Below are 17,422 nucleotides of genomic sequence, written 5' to 3' on the forward strand. Positions count from 1 at the left end.
TAAATTGATCTGAATTAATTTGTCAAACTCGTGACGCAAGTTATAAAATTATAATAATCTTATAAAAAGTAAATCAATATAATTAATCTTATAAAAAATAAACCAAAACATATTATAAAGGTTAATTCCAAATAAATCAATGTTTAAATAAAAATCAAGTTCTTTTTAGAAAAAATATTGAAATGATAATTTATTGGATCAATTCAGATTTTATGACTTAAATTTTCAAATTTGTAACTCAAATTTATAAACTCAATTGAGTTTAATAATTTTATTTTTTAATTATTTTTTATTTAATTATATAATAAAAAAATAAAAAACAAATGACAAAAAAAAAATAGAACTAAGATACAAAAAAAAAAAAAAAAACCGACTGACAGATAGATTCGAACCTCGGCAAGCAAACTCTAGAAAAATTTACCCCTTCCTCTTAACCATTCAACACAAATTTATTCTTAAGTAAATTTATTATTTTTTTGAATAAAAAAAAAAGAAAACGAGCTCGAACCCATGTCGTTCACCTTATTAGCCATATCTCTTTTAAGATGATAAATTTAATAAAAAAAATCATAAATAAAAAGACTTGTGATAATTTAAGTTATTTTTTAAATTAATAAAAATAATTATAAAAAGAAAATAAGAAAATAACATAGCTTAATCTCTCATTAAATAAATATGGAATGATGAAATTAAAAAAAAATATAAAATTAAAAAAACCTAAGCAAACCCATGCAAATTATTTACATCTAAGTTAATTTTCCAAACTCATAACCTGTGAAATTCTAGAACTAGATTCAATCAAAAATCTCAATTTCAAACCAATTTAATGTTGAATAATAAAATCAGAAAAAAATATTAATTTAAAACTTTCCAAAGTAAAAAAAAATCAAAAAAATAAAGATCAAATCTAATAGGTGAAAAAATGAAGGAGAATGAAATCATAAAAAAAATTAAAAATTATCTCAAATAAACCAAATAGTAATCAAAACAATGAAGATCAAATTTGATAGATGAAAAAAATCTAAGAAAGATAAAATTGAAAAAAGATTATAATTTAAGAAATTATTTTGACCAAAACAAATAGTAATCAAAAGAACATGAGCCAAATTTGAAAAAAAAAAATGAAGGGCTGCTTTGAAAATTGTGAGGGAAAGGTGTAAAAATCAAGAAGAAAAAAGAAAAAAAGAAAAGAAAATGCAATGAATATCAAACCACATATTTGTTGCCTATTATTTGGCAGCTGAGCCCCTCCTCATGCCACCGCTCAAAAAGCATGAATACAACCCACATACTATGGCGTGAGGAAATAGTTTTTATAAAATGATATTTTATATTTATTAAAATATTAAATTGTCGGTTTGTCAATTTGTTTATAATAATAAAAAACAAAAAAATACAAAAAACCCTTAGACACTAGTTAAAGGTATTTTGTTTTAAAGGGTAATTTGGTTGTTTTATTGTGTTTTGGAAAAGTGAAAAGTAAAAAAACAAAGCCCATGAATAATAGTAAATTAAATTTTGTTTTTAAGAGTAATTTAGACTTTGATAATGACTAATGAACTATACGAAAGAACTGTATTACTGCATTACTTAGGTTAATATTATTTTTTTTTAAGAATGACAAAATCATCATTATATTGTTTAAATCCATAAAAATTTGGGTAGTCTAAGCTCTTTTAGGTTTTTACTAGATAAATGATACATGTTACGGTGTGAGATGGTTAATTATTTGCCAACATGAAAAATAATATTCATGCAATATCAACGTTGTCGAAGGAGTAAGAAAAATCTAACAACTTAGTAATTGAAAAAGGTCGCACATGTTATCATAGCAGTGACTTGGAAAGCAAACAAAAACAAAAATACTGTGAATCAAACATCTCATGCTTACTCTCATGCAATTCATTTAATTAAATTAAAAAATAAAATTGTAAAAGTTGAAAAAAGAATATGAGTTAACTTTTGTTACTTTCAAAACCACAAAAAGATCCTATAGAAAGTGTAAGAAAAATAAAAAAAAATATTGATAGATAAAATTGAAAACAAAAATGAACTTAAAAACAAAAGAAAAAAACCAAGCAACCTCGAGTGAATCATATAAACCTGAATTAATCTCTCAAACTCGTAACCCATTAAATTAAAGACTTGAGCTAAAATACGAAGTTCAACAACTTCCAAATTTAATTTTTGGAGGCGAAATCAATAAATTAATTTAATTAAAAAATAAAATTTCTTTAAAAAAAGCAAAATTTAACAAAGACAAAAAAAAAACATGAGCAACCTTTGTTATTTTAAAAAGAAAGATAAATCTCATAGACAACAAATAAAAAGAACATTGAAGGATGAAATCACAAGAAAAGAAGCTTAAAAAAGGAAAATAAAAAATAAGCAAACCCGAGTGAACTTTGTAAACTCAAGTTAAAATTTCAAACCTACAATCCATTAAATTTTCAACTTAAACTCAACCTAGAAACACAACCCCTGAAAATTTAAATGTTGGAGGATGAAATTGATTAATTTAATTTAACTTAAAAAAATATCCTTTAGAACAACTAAATTTAACAAAGATAAAAAAAAAAACGAGGTAACCCGTGTTATTTTCAAAACAACTAAATTTAACTTAAATGAAGGATGAAATAAAAAAATCAATCTAAAAATCTTGCAAGGTACAAAAAAAAGCAATAATTAAAAAAGGAATTAGATTTGATAGGAAAAAAACTTAAGAATGATGAAATTGTAAAAAAAAAAAAACAATTGCACAAACCATCTAAAATAAAACAAATAAAAAATACAAGAATCAAATCTTATAGATAAAAAAAATCTATTAGGGATAAATTGAAAACAAACATTGATTTCATAAATTATTCTAAACATAAAAAATTGTATTAAAGAGAATACGGTATGAATTCTTAAGGATAACTAGCTTTGAGGGTTGATTTGAGTTTCTTTGAACCAACAAAAATCAAGTAGGAGTGAGAAAAAAAAAGATCATACACACCAAACCAACCACCATTATTCCACATGCGCCACTTCTACGTGGATGGGACATAAAGATACTTTGATCACTACCTGAGAAGCAAAGTTTCAGTTAGGGGTAAGCATAAAAATTAAAAAATCAATTAAACTGGGAAAATAAAAAAAACCGAACCGTAAAAAAAACCGATTAGAATTTTAAAAAAACCGACCGGTTTGGTTTCAGTTTTATACATTTGAAACCGAAAAAACCGAACCGAACCGAAAAAACCGAGCCAAATCAGTTTGAACCGGGTTTTTTTCTAAAATAACCGAACCAAACAGAAACCAATCGGTTCGAACCAGTTCCTGTTCGGTTTGATTTTTTTTTAAAAAAACCGGTTTGATTATTTTTTAGATAAAAATCAAACCGAATAAAACATAATCACTTTTAGTTTTAGTCATCGAACAACACCCACATGTGTTGTCCAAAACTAGCAAGACATGCTCATGTGCTTCTGATTTTATTTTTTATTTTTTATATTTATAAAATTACTTTGTTATCTCTAATAATACCTCGTAATTATTAAATAACTAAATGTAAAAGATCAAAGAACCTCTCACTCACAAGCCAAGGCAAAAAAATTTAAATTTTAAAGGCAATAACATAATTGAACTGTTTTAAAATTAACTAAAAGACTTAAAAAGCTCCTTCACCCGAGTTTATTATTTTTTGCTATTAAAGATAATAAATTAATTACATTACACAATAAAACTACAAAAAGATAATTTAACCTTATTTTTTTTTTTTTGTAATGACTAACAAATCTCATGGAAAAATACTTCTCTACTTCTAATCTAATACCAACTGATTTTGCCAATCAGGAGCAAAGTAGTAGTTTCACTGTATAATTTGTACAGTGAAACACTAAGTTATTTTAGCCTTTTGTAATAATTAATGTGAAAAAAATGGCTGATTTTTAAAAAAGAGAAAAAAAAAGAAAGAAAAAAGAAAAATGGAGGCACAGCTCATCCAATAATATTTTACAGCTGTCTTGTTCACTCGCAGTCTCATTTCCACCTGTCATAAAATTTATGGAACGTAAACGACGAGTCTCTCCTTTTTTTGGTGGCTCAATAGCCGCAGGACTAGTAACCTGTAGACACACACGCACAAAGTGACACAGCAGCAGAAGACGACTGCCTGCATCACACATCACACACAATCTGTGTTTCTTTCCGAAAATATTTAAGAATAGATTGGAACTGGGTTTTGCTCAGTTTTGGACTCTTCATTCACTACCATTACTTTCCTCTCCTCCCCTTTCTTCAAACCTTTCATCTTTCAATGGCTTCTTGTAAGTCCCTCCTCCCCATCTCTTCCTATATTTACATAGAAAATTATGATTTTTTTCTTTTTAAAATATGAATACGTTTGAAGTTATTGTAATGTGTGTTTTGCCGAGATTGCTTTTCGTTATGGAGCGGTTTAGTTTTTGTTTTAAAGGGATTCAATGCTTGTTGTTATGAGTTGTTATCCCTCTATACTTTGATATTCTCATGGGCTATACCATTTTTATTGTTAGGTGTTGGGATTAATGCAAGTTTGAACCTTTTTCTTCTTTTCAAGTTCTTTCATGATAAAATCAGAACGAAACCTCGAAAAGTTTTATGATTTGTGTGAATCTTTCTTGTGTAGGAATCCAACTCGAAATGTTAATTTCATTTTAACAAATATTGGTACATTTGAATGTTATTTTGATTATTTCATATTGCAGACTGTGATTTAACTTGTAGATAGAGTTATTTCTACTTTATCACTTAATTGGCATTCATTTAAGTGCACTCCCGCTCTTTCTAGTGCCAAATTTCAAGCATGCCGCAAATGGGAGAAACACATTGTTGAACATCTTTAAAGCTTCGGGCTTGGTATCCCAAGGGACGGATAAATAACATGGAAAATGCGCTGTATCTGATTCTGTAAACAATTTTTTTTTTCTTATAATGACTCTACAATGGATCGTATATGTTTGTGTGCCATCTTGTCAAACAAGAATGAAAGTAAATATTTATCTCATTTGTTGCCTCATTAAAGGATGGGTAAGAATTAAATGATTGTGGGCCTAGCATAGAATTCATACTTACGATGGTGACATGATTTTTGTTCTTCTGATGTTATTCTGAAGTGTGCTGGAAAAATATTTTGACCTTCTTTTGTCACTTTTGATTCGTACAGGTAGCTTAGGAGCTTCAAATATGAAGCTCTCAAAGTTGGATTTTGGTAGAGCAACAGTTGTTAATCTACAGAAACAAAGTGGTTTAATAGCGTGGAAGGGTAGGGGACGACTGCAACATGCAGGTGTGGCTATCTCACATAAATCAAGAGAAGCATTCAGGTGTCGTGGTTCCGCTTCGGAAACTGAGTGTGAGTGTTTTTATTGGTATATCTGTCAAAGATACACTCTTGTTTAGGTTAATAGGCCCCCCAGTTTTAGTGATAAAAGTTCCATTGAAACCCCCCCCCCCCCTCCCTTTTTTTTTCATTTTAAAGTTAAGTTAAATCTAAAAGTTGGTTGTTATCTAATTGTTCTCTCCTCTCTTTGAATTCAAACCCTATGTTACTCAAAAGAACTTCACCAACTGGTAGATGGATGGCTTGTGGAATACTGTCTGACAGATCCTCCTTTTCCTAACATTATCATGCAGCTTTATTTACAAACAACGATCAGAAAAAAATATTTTTGGAGGAAAAAGAACATGCAAGAACAATTTTTTTTCATGTCATCCATAATTTTCCACAGTATTTGTGCTGCTCAATTTCTTAGAAAACAGTTTTCATCCATAATTTATTAAGTGGTTTGTGAAATGTCTTCCATAAAAATTTTCAAGCTACACTTGATCTTCCGAGCCAGAGCATAGGATTATAAATTTTATTCTTCAGAGATGATATAACTTGCCTTTATTCCCTAGAGTAAGTTTAATAAAATTTGGAATGCCCTGGTACATCCTCTTGAGCATGTTATTTTAGTATTGTTGAGTTTTTCTTTCCAGTCTATAGAAATCCTGATTTCTTGAGCAATTGAAAGTATAACAATTGAAAATAGTTCGAAATCTCTTTTATTTATTGATGATTGATTGAAAATTTTATATTTTTCAGCCGCTCATTATATTCCAGGTTTTTTTTTTGTAGTGACTACTAAAGAGACCAAATCATCAGGTTTGACAAGCCAACTTATTCCAAATTCATCTGAGGTGAGTACCTCGTCTTGGTGTTGCATGAAATCTAGCTAATGTATCTTTTTCTCCCGTTAAGTTGAATAGTTATTGTTTATAACAGATATTCATAAGTTTGTAAGTCATCCACTCATACTCAGCTACAAAAGATTGTTTGTATTTCTTTCAATGTGTTTGTTCTGAGCCTATGCTTGCATGGTTAATCATTCCTGTTCTTTTTGAATTGGATGTGGTAGAGCAAATTTGTGCTTCAAATGGCATTGATGAAAAACACAAAAATTGCAATAAATAAATAAAAATAATGTGTACTGTAAAATCTTACTGATAGATACACTGTTTAATGTAATGATGTCATATCATACTTGTATGGCAAAAGATAACACCATACATCACTTGCCTTGTCAGTTTATAAGGTTGTTTTATATAATTTTCTTTTCATGTAGACTTTTCCAATTTTTTTTTCTTACCCTTTTTATCAAGTGCTGATAAATAGCACACATGAATGCACCAGATAGATGGTTCATTGTTATTTTAACTTTCGCAAAGAGATTTTGTATAATCAAATGCACGCCAGATAATTGCTGCAATTTGCAACCTAATATCTTACTTCTGTTTATTCATACAAAGAATGGAAGGAAAAAAAATTCATGTTGCCTAATGCTGTCAAGTTGGAATTCAGGCATTGTGGATTGGTGTTATGCAATCGAACAAGTTCTTCTATACCTTTTCCCCATTTTTAGTGGTTTACTATCGAGCCTGTGGATGAGGCAAGCAAGCCACTCAAAAGTTGCTTTATTTGTGTCTCAACTTCTTAATTTGTTAAACAAGGCAAAGTTAGAAGCAAGCTGGTCTCTTCAAATCGAGTTTAAGTGGTGAAGACATTGCTTTGTCAGGATTAATGACTTTTTCTTACTGGTTTTATTTCATCAGTTGTCAGCTGTATGTTAACGCATTAACTTATTGTCAGCTTTCTTCATGACCATTTGAATTTTAAATGCACATACCACAACCGGACCTAAGCTTTTGTTTGAAAGAAGGTTACTTGATTTTATGGTTCTGAAGGTGTCTTTCAAGATGATTCTTTGTTTCTTTTTGATTGACTCGGTGGTAAATTTTCATAGTTGGATAATCTATAGAGCGGTGGAGTGGGGTTTGATAAAAGGTTTGCTAATGGCTTTGGAGGGTATTTTGGTGTCTGATCTGCAATTTGCAGATGGCGCTTCCTATTTTGTCTGATGATAGACTGGATTTAGACAATGTGTTTATTTGCTTGGAGTGTTTGAGGAAGTGTCTGGGATGTGGGTCAATATGCCCAAGGCATCTGAGCTGAGGATCAATATGCCAAGTTGGAAGTTTCTTTTTCAATTGAAACACATATCTGTTAAATTTCATCTGCAGATCGAATCTCTGGTCACTGAAATATGCAATACAACCTCGGTAGCAGAGTTAGAATTGAAAGTAAGTAAATTATGAGCTGTTCTATATCCATTTTTCACCACTTGACAGTAATTTGGATTTCTTTTGCCTTATTCTCTAGCTAAAGAGGATAAAAAGACTTCATATCTATTTTAAAATCTGACGGTGTTCCTTCCACCTCTTTTTCCTCTTTCCCCACTGATTGTTAGCTTGGTGGGTTTCGGCTATATGTGAGGAGGGATTTAACTGAAAAAAATAAAGATACACATCAACCCCTGCCTGCTCCTCCTGCTTCTCTTGCTGTCACTGTGAAAACAACTACTGATGCATCTGATCTCAATGGGTCCGTTTCTACATCTTTAGCTATCTCCAAACAAGAGCCTTCTTCAGGGGGGATTATATCATTTCTTGATAGAGCTGCTGATGAAGGCTTAATGATACTGCAGTCTCCAAGGGTGAGAACCTAAATTGTAATGCTTCAAAACTTTCTTTAAGCAAAGGAACTTAAGTCATAAATGGTGCAGGTGGGGTTTTTCCGGAGATCTCGAACCATAAAGGGAAAGCGTGCACCCCCATCGTGTAAAGAGGTACCAGTTCATGAAGTCTTGTTGTAAATACTGTATTATGTACAATTTAGGATAGAGAACAGTCAAATGGCTGACTGCATTTATATCTGTGTACATGGTTGGCTTGGAATCATAAAGAAAATTCCCTTTTTTCTATCTGTTTTTTCATAGCATTTAGAATAAGCATATTATCTGCTTGCAATGTAATTATCCTTGGGCTAAAACATGGAAACAGATAGATTTGATTTTTTAAACAGGCATTGAATAAATTGCTCATTATTTATTGATTTTAGTTCTCTTGTAAATTGTTACTAGAAATGACTGGTAATCCTTTAACATCAAAAGTTTAATTGTCTTGTTTCTTTGGACTTGATGAACATAGGATTGAAATTTGAGCAGAAATAAAATAGCTTCATTTCAAATTTGGTTTTCGTAACTCACATTAGATATACAGGTTTTAGAATTGTATTGGTCATTAACTCTTTTTGTGCCTTTGCAAAGTTTCAGGAAAAAAAAATGAAAAAGAAAAACAACTCATACTAAAAGTGTTATTTGTGCTAATCAAAATTTTTCAACATTACCCTTTGTTTTAATTCTGAATGTCAGGGTTTTCTTTTTTTATTATACTTCTCATGTCGTTTCCTTATCTTCTTGTCGGCAACTGAATATTAGAGAGAGAGGTTCTTTTTTTTTTCTCTTTTATTTTAACAGCAAGAGTTTAACTACATGCAACAGTAACTCTCTGGAAAATGTAAAGCACTTTTCTGTTTTAGGGTGTCTACGGGAGTGGTGTTTTAGGGTTTAAAATCTCTTGCCTTGGTTATGGGTCAGTATCTTTCTGTTGATGTGCTTTCAAAGTCAACTCTACACCGCCCATTCCTTTTCTATAACCTTTCTACTTGCAGTGTGCAATGAATCCTAATAATTTTCCTCTGCTGAAACAGAAGCAAATAGTAAAGGAGGGTCAAGTGCTATGCTTCATCGAACAGCTTGGTGGTGAACTCCCAATTGAGGTTTGGTTCTTAAATAGATTTGAATATTTCATTTGCTAGTGCAGGCTGAATGTGAAAGGCAAAGGGCGCATCCCCTGCTTCCCAATGCTTATTTTTCTTGCTATGTTAATTTTTATACTACTTGCATTACAGCATTAGTATCAATCTTTCTTATCGATTTTAATTTGAAAATACTAAATTACATTGTCGAGAAAAAGAACAAAATATGAAAGTTACTATGATTTTTTAATTTTGGACAGGCACTGTAATCTAAATTATAATGCCAAAGTTCCAGGAGGCTTTGAAGTTCATCATTTTTTTATGTAAAAAATTGTGTTCATCTTAAATACACGGGTTCTTTTTGCGTTGTGGAAATATGACCAATCATATAATTAAATGTATATATTTTTCAAATAGAACATACTAAATTGTTGTTATATAATGCAAGTATTGACAATATATCAATAAAAGTGGCAGTGGGCTCACCCTCCAAACTTTTAAACTCAGTTTGGTGATTTAGATTGTAAACTATATATATTATTCTCAGTGATGATTGCCAGTTCACAAAATAACCTGGCCAGTTCTTGTGAACTGTGACCAGGTCACATTGCTTGAGATTGAACCTCAATTCAAGTGACTTTTGACCTCTGGCGAGTTCTGTTGGGAACCTAAGCCATGACTGTTTCCAGGTGGTTCACCTGACCAGGCTGTTTTTTTTCCTCATTGTCCTTTATTTTGTTCTCTTTTTTTTTTCAGACTGATATATCTGGGGAAGTCATCAGAATACTGCGAGAGGATGGTGGTAAGTTCTCCTTTCATAAATCTTTTTCAACACCGGAGTTTTTGTCAAGTTTCTTTCATCATTTGTATTTTATACTCACATATAAACAGAAAAAGAAAAAAAAAAGGCTGTACTCATTCAATCTGCTTAACTTGACAGAACCTGTTGGATATGGTGATGCATTGATTGCAATTCTCCCATCATTTCCTGGGATAAAGAAGCTTCAGTAGATGAGTTGGTTCATCTTTGTTCACCGCCTTCCCTACATTATTTGAGTGGTAATTGCATGTAAACAATACATTTTGTGCTAAATCATCCTCAGCGGTTCATTACACATTATTGAAATTTTGACATTGCTCGAGAGAAGCAATTGAACACAGGGCTCTGTGGAACTAATGACAAAATGTCAGCTTTTTGGACTCTTGGTTGTATAAAAAAGTGGTGGTTTCTCTTGGACAAAGGTAGTCTTCAAGTTTTTCCTTCGATGTCAAAATACCCTTAACAACAACTGCCGGTTTATGATGATGATGATGATGATAAGTGATGTATATCACATCATCATGGTACCGAAACCATGACACTCGGTGGAATGAGTGGACAATAATTCCTTATTTATATGGTAATAAAATAGATGATTTTAATAGTAAAATCAAGATAGCAACTACATGTTGTTTTCTACTTATTTGGAGAGTGCAAACACTTTTGTTGAACATGTTTGTCTAGCATATGCCAGCATAAAGTATTTTAAGTATATCATATATTATAGAGAAATTTTGCAACCCAGATGGTAGATTTGACTTGTCTGGATGTTAGTTAGGCTTTACATTAAGTGAAAATTTGTGTAGCTTAACATGTTTTTAAGGGTTTTGTCATTTCAAGACTGCTAATTACTCTTAAAATCTGTCGACTTGGTGCTGGGTTGTCCAATAAGCTTAGATGGTGATAAACTTGTCTTGTTCCAGAGCATGCACGATGTTTTACCAACTAATTATAAAAAGTTAAATGGTGTATGAAAATTATTATTGATAAAGAGATTTTTTTATTGTAAACGAGTTGCATGCCGGCACGCTGTCGCGGTTTATAAAATAAATATATTTAATAGTGTTATAATTTATGAATTAACGCTAGATAAGTAATAGAAACTAAAGGTACGATGGAGTTAATATTTCATGACGGAAAAAAAGTTGTGTTGGTGATCAAAACTTAGAGACTGAATAAAATGATTTTTAGCAATCCACAGTGTTTTGGGAGAAAAAATACAGTGCTTTCGCCACATGATTTAGCTTTTCTGTTAATAAAAAGCAAAAAAAATTACAAAGCTAAATTCTCTATCAACTTAATATTAAAGAAAAAACCAATAAAGATAATTTTGGAAGGATAAAAACCCATGAGAAAAAACATTGTAGCAATTGACAATGTTTTGTGAGGAAAACTATAGTGTTTTCCCCAATAAAATAAAATAAAAAACCATTTAGAGAAATACTGTAGCAATCTATAGTGTTTTGTGAGAAAAACTATAACGATTTCTCCATATGATTTAGCTTTATTGTAATTATAATTCTTAACCAACTTAATATTAAAAACAAATGGACAAAGATAATTTTGGAAAAAATAAAAAAAAATCATGGAAAAACACTGCAATAATTTAGTTTTTTAAAGAAAAAAAATTATAAATCTAAAATTTTAATCAGCTCAATATTAAAAAAATCAAATCGACAGAGACAATTTAAAAAAAATATTAAAACATAAACACAAAAAAGGGGGGGAAATCATGTTGAAAACACTGTAGCAATTCATAGTGTTTTGTGATAAAAGTTACAGTGCTTCCCCACATGATTTAACCTTATTTGTAATTACTTGTAATTGTAATTTTCAACAATGTTTTATGAGGAAAGCTATAGTACTTTTTCCACATGATTAAGTTTTATTACAAAGTTAAATTCTAACCAACTCAATATTAAAAAAAATAAAATCGACGAAGATAATTTTAGAAAAAAATATTACAAAAAAAGAAAACACAAAAGAAATTGGAAAAAAACCATGTGAGGAAAAACTGTATCAATCCATAGTGTTTTGTGAGGAAAAACTTGTATTTAAATGTAATTGCAATTCTTAACCAGCTTAATATTTAAAAAATAAAATTGACAAAGACAATTTTAAGAAAAAACATAACAAAACAGAAAAAAACCATATGAGAAAAAACACTGTAGTGATCCACAGTAATTTGCGAGGAAAGTTACAGTGCTTTTTTCATATATTGTAACTGTAATTTTTAACTAGCTCAATATTAAAAAATAAAATAAAAAAAGATAATTTCAGAGAAAATCATAAAAAAACAAAAAAAAACCATGTAGAGAAATACTGTAGCAATTAACAACGTTTTAAAGAAAAAATTACAAAACTAAATTCTCAATCAGCTCAATATAAAAAAAATCGATAAATATAATTTTTTTTTTTAAAAAAATAAAATAGAAAAACTATGTGGAAAAACACCATAGCAATTCACAGTATTTTAAAGAAAAAAAATTATAAAGCGGAATTTTTAACCAGCTCAATATTTAAAAAGTAAAATCAACAAAGATAATTTTTTTAAAAAAAATTAAATGGAAAAAAAAAAGCAAAGTTGGAAAAAAAAAAGGAAAGCAATCTTGGCAAAAAAAAAAAAAACAAAGAGAGGGAAAGTTGGAAAAAAGAGAGGGAAAAGCACTGTGGATTACTGTTGTAATCCACAGTGATTTAGGTGTGGAGGAACAATGATTCCCCCGTACCATTTAGATATTGTTAATTGTAATGGTAGTTTTACTCTCTTTTTTTAATCTTTTTACAGAAAGTTTCTTTGGTATTTTTTTTGTTCCCCAACGAAAAGGTGGCTCCCTCACTATTATGGAGGTGCGTGTGACGCTTCCTGATGATCAAATCTAGTCATTTATTGCCTCACTAGATGCGCAGTCGTGCTCTTTTCTATATGGTGTGGCTCAGTGTAGATAAATAATGGTTAGATTGTCGTCTGTTATCGATTGTTTGTGTTGTTTTTTTTTTTCTCATGACAATTAAAGTGTATAATTGTCCTCTTTGTTTGTTGTTTGTCAAATCAGCCATATTTGTCCTTTTGTTAAAGTTATTTTCTTTTCAATTTTATCATCCAATAAAAAAATTATAGGTGCCCTCTAATAATTTTTTATTTTTATCCTTATTTTTTAATTGCTATTTTTTTTATCATTTTATATAATTGATTTTTTTTTATTTCATCCTTTAACATTTAATTTGTTTAAGATTGAGTTTTGAGGTTTTTTTATTCGGTCTAATGACTATGTCACAAGTTTGAAAGTTAATGAGGTTTGAACTCTTTTTTTTTGCTCATTTTCTTTTCTGATTTCATCATTTGACATTAATTTTTATTTAAAATAATTAGCTTTGTAGTTTTTTTCAATTTTTTTTTTTATGACTTGGGATGTAAGTTTGGCAAATTAAAGCTCAACTCTTACAAGTCCATCATGCTAACTCGAGTTGACTCAAGCTGTTTTTTTCTTTTTTATTTAATTTTATCCTTTTATATTTAATTGACTATTAAACTATATTGTTTTTCCTCTCTTGAAAAAAGGTTTATTTTTCAAGTTATCATGATCATTTATTTTTAAATTTTCATCCTTTTTATTACTGTTTTATATTTTTTTTATTATCTAATTAAAATAAAATAGCTAATTTGACTTGTCACTGCTATAACCCAAGTTATATAGTTTTTTTTCTTTTTTAAAACATGCTTACGGCACCTAATCATTATTTTTTACAACAAAAAAAAATTAATAATACGAACCTGCATCGTGGGCACACCTAGTAATGATTCTAAACTCCATTTTAAAACATTGCATCTCTATTTGTAGAAATTAAAACTCCTTGATAAACTGGACTAACTAAATAATTGATGAAGCAGTTATATGAGCTTCGGGTTTTGGAAACCTCTTCTTCTCTAAATAACCAGACAATAGTCACTCTATACAAATAAGTGACATTTCAAAGTGTTCTTGTTCTCACAGGAACCCGAACGGCTCCAGCACCCCTAGCATGGCAGGACATTTTATCATCTCAAACAGGGGACTTCAATAACCAAAAGTCGAATTGTTCCGTTTATTTGAGATATTAGATTATAGTTATCGCATTAGTTCATGTTGATGACTCCCAGTTCATTGATTGCCCAAACCTTGATTATGGTTTTCATCTTTTTGCTTGGAACCTGAAAAGGAAAACTCTGAAAGATTACATTTTTGGTTGAGTCATGTTTCATTGTTATTTCCTTACACAGAATTAGAGAAGTCCGATGAACACATTGCATCGGCATCAAAATCTCTTCCTATAAGTATGGATGGCATTGATACAAATCACAAGCATGAAGCGCAGGCAATACAGTGCAATCCTAAGACAAGACTCAAAAACACATCAAACAAACATTACATGCTGATGGACCAATAACCAGCATAAAGTTTGACACTCAACAGTTGCCCATATGTGATGGAATCACAGTCCACAGAAGGGGCTGCTAGTAGAAATTGCCACAAATACTCCTTTGCAATGTTTATGTAACAAGGCAGAACACAGCACATCAAACGTCATTTGAATATGTCTAGATTACTTGTCTAGAAGTTTTATTTAACTGCAAAAAGAGATCCGGACAGCAAATTGGTTAATTTGATCAAATAACTATCAAGAATATAAAGATTACGAATCGTTTCTGTCATGTGAATAGAAATAGTAGGAAACATGAAATCAATCAATGTGAAAAGAATGTCCAACAGGGAAAAAAAGAAGAAGCAAAACTATGAAAGAACACAAATCAGTAGCGAGAAACTGAGTATTTCAACCTTTGAAACATTACCTGCATTTCCCTGGCAATAGAAGGTAGCCATCTCTCCCCCCTGATCCGTTTCAATTCTACAACTCTTTCTTCCTCCTTTTTGGCTTTGGCTTTTGCTTTTGCTTCTTTAGCTTCTAATTGAGCTAATGATTTTTGCTCTGCATCCCTTGCTTCAGAAATTATGTCCGCCCCATCAACAGCAATGGACTGGATTTGATGCCTAAACTGTAGGACGCTAAATATTTGTTAGAGCAATTTGGATATCTTAGCATTGGTGAGAATTGCTAAAAGAGAGTAGTACATCAAGGAATCATCAATGGAAGAGCATATTGTGAAAGAAACAAACCTTCTTTGATTTTTCATCAATACCGTGTCCCGGTAGGATTCGTGGTCTCTTTCTTGGCCCTTGAATTTCATCTGGTGACATTCACACAGCCTTCAGTCCTCATGCACAATGTGGTAAGAGCACATACAGAAAGCATTACAAAGTGAACTGATGGAGAATGGTATCTCTCCTATCATTCAAAAAAATTCAATAATGGCAGGCTAAACTCCTACTAGTTTAGCAGCTCTTGGAAAAAATATTCAATTATGATGGCTGCCACCAAATTTAGATTCACTTCCATAAAGAAGGCATTACCCCCATGAGTCCATGTAAATTTGCATAGAAAAAACAGTTTTGTGGCACTGGCACAACTACAATGCTACTTCGCTAATTATCTAAACCAAGCTCTGACTACTAAGAACCAGTGATTATTCAACATAACCACCATCTATTTTCAGCATAAATTACCTCAAGAAATTAGGAAACAATCACTGACCTATCTGGCTGACATCACCAAAGCTATAGGTTAAATGATACATAATTATACATAAAAGGGGCCAAACATCATTTTTCTCCATCAAACAAGCACCCAAATTATAACTGCTAGAAAAACATAAGTCACGACATACGAAGAGAAGAACTCACCTAAATGGTCAAATACAATTCCAGCGGGAGAATGCTTAAACAACCTTACCCCAACATCGTTTGCATCTAGATCATTATCTGAGACAGGATCTCTAACCATCTCTAGAGTCCTTTCCAAGATGATATCCAAACACTTTTGCGCCTGCCATTAAGGTCTATTGCTCATTTAAATTAGAAAAGAAAAGAAAAGGAAAAGCAAGAAGCAAGAAACCCAAATAAAAATAGTAGTCTTATTTTTTTTTAACTGCAAACAATGGGGAAAATAAACCATAAAAAAACAACTGAGAGCGTTGCCTTAATTTGGTAGTGCTTGAGCTTTCGAGAATCCTGGGAGTTCTCTGCATATGCTTCTGTAGTGGGTGCTGAACGGGACGTTGAGCCATTAGAAGTACTGCTAAGAACCTTGTTAGCAAAAGTGGTAGTTGCAGCTATTGATTCGATAGCTGCTTTCCAATTTGCATCTTCCTCTTCGCTGCTGCTGCTGCTAGCTGGACCTCCCATCACAGCCGAAAGCAAGTCTCCTGGTGCCAAAACCCTGCATTTTTCATTTTCTTTGTTCGGGGTTTATGTTTGGACTTAGAGAAGCCTGCACAAGTGGGCTTCACTGGGCTTTAAATTAGTTGGTCCAAGCTTCATTGTAGTTTCAATTTCCCCTGCGGGTTAACGTCACTAGTTAAGTTCAGTCATGGGGTTGTCGGCTTCTAACTAGCTTGAGGCTGTAGTTGGGGTCCTTGGGACATGGGGTGTTAGGAAGTAACTGTTGGTTTTAAAAATATATTAATTTTTTTTTTATATTCATACATTAAAATAATTAAAAACATAAAAAAATAATTTTTTTATAAAAAAAACAGTTTAAAACGCAATTCCCATCTACATCATTCAATATTCAACCACTTATTGATACAGACTGTTGATGAATATGAGAAGGCTCCATGTGTATTTAGCGTTTAATGCAACAAGAAATTATTTTTGTCGTTTGATGATTCATGGGAGCTTGTGGATCTAAGAATGTTGGGAATTCCCAGAAAACAAGTCCAAGCTTTTCTTCACTATTCGGTCTAAGTTGTCTGGCACAAGGTTGAGGAAATATTTTTAAAAAATATAATTAAAAAATAATTATAATTATAATTAACAATTAAAAACAAAAACAAACCAATATCAATATTGATACATATAAGGTCCTGACTCAGCCCCAAAAGATGAAAGTTGTGATCATACAATTTTATTCATTGTCGGCCGTTCAACTTGCATAGAATAGCATGGATCACAACATATATTAGAACGGCGTGTCACTTTAGTCAAAACCTTTTAATGAAATTCTATGAGTATTCTTAAGGTTCAAAACCAGTGATGCCACAATTCCTCTCTCTTGTGACTAAGGAGATGTTTTGCATTGAATTTCATTCTATATTTAAGTTAAAAATTATTTATTTTTATTTTTTAATCTTTTTAAATCGTTAATATACTATTATTAAAAATAATTTTTTTTAAAAAATCATTGCTACACTTTTAGAGTATTTTTGGCAGTGTGGTAGCGGTTGCTTTTCAAATAACTTTTCGTGCCGAAATGCATGCCAATAATATATTTTTTATTTTTTAAAAATCATTTCTGACATCAACACATCAAAACGATCCAAAACATATAAACCATATTAAATTTTA

At 31.0% G+C, this 17,422-nt stretch overlaps 2 protein-coding genes across 3 annotated transcripts; one reads left to right on the forward strand and one right to left on the reverse strand.

Annotated features, from left to right (window-relative positions):
* Positions 1-4,103: 4,103 nt before the first annotated feature.
* On the forward strand, positions 4,104-10,401 carry LOC133679248 (uncharacterized). Its single transcript, XM_062101792.1, has 9 exons — positions 4,104-4,310; positions 5,189-5,377; positions 6,143-6,204; positions 7,585-7,644; positions 7,812-8,057; positions 8,127-8,189; positions 9,113-9,181; positions 9,917-9,962; positions 10,101-10,401. Exons 1-9 carry the CDS (start codon positions 4,301-4,303, stop codon positions 10,169-10,171), a joined length of 816 nt encoding a protein of 271 aa, XP_061957776.1. The 5' UTR covers positions 4,104-4,300; the 3' UTR covers positions 10,172-10,401.
* Positions 10,402-13,815: 3,414 nt separating this feature from the next.
* Positions 13,816-16,330, reverse strand: LOC133699436 (uncharacterized). 2 transcript variants are annotated; one of them, XM_062122677.1, is made up of 5 exons: positions 16,055-16,330; positions 15,761-15,902; positions 15,137-15,207; positions 14,812-15,015; positions 13,816-14,172 (listed from the first exon to the last, which is right to left on the reverse strand). In XM_062122677.1, the coding sequence occupies exons 1-5, from the start codon at positions 16,259-16,261 to the stop codon at positions 14,098-14,100; spliced, it is 699 nt and encodes a 232-aa protein (XP_061978661.1). In that variant the 5' UTR covers positions 16,262-16,330; the 3' UTR covers positions 13,816-14,097. The 2 variants fall into 2 exon arrangements, with proteins under 2 accessions (XP_061978661.1, XP_061978668.1); XM_062122684.1 differs by lacking the exon at positions 13,816-14,172 and adding an exon at positions 14,174-14,589 and having other exon boundaries at positions 16,055-16,327.
* Positions 16,331-17,422: the final 1,092 nt, after the last annotated feature.

The sequence above is a fragment of the Populus nigra genome, chromosome 1, assembly GCF_951802175.1.
Source record: "Populus nigra chromosome 1, ddPopNigr1.1, whole genome shotgun sequence".
Taxonomy (NCBI): domain Eukaryota; kingdom Viridiplantae; phylum Streptophyta; class Magnoliopsida; order Malpighiales; family Salicaceae; genus Populus; species Populus nigra.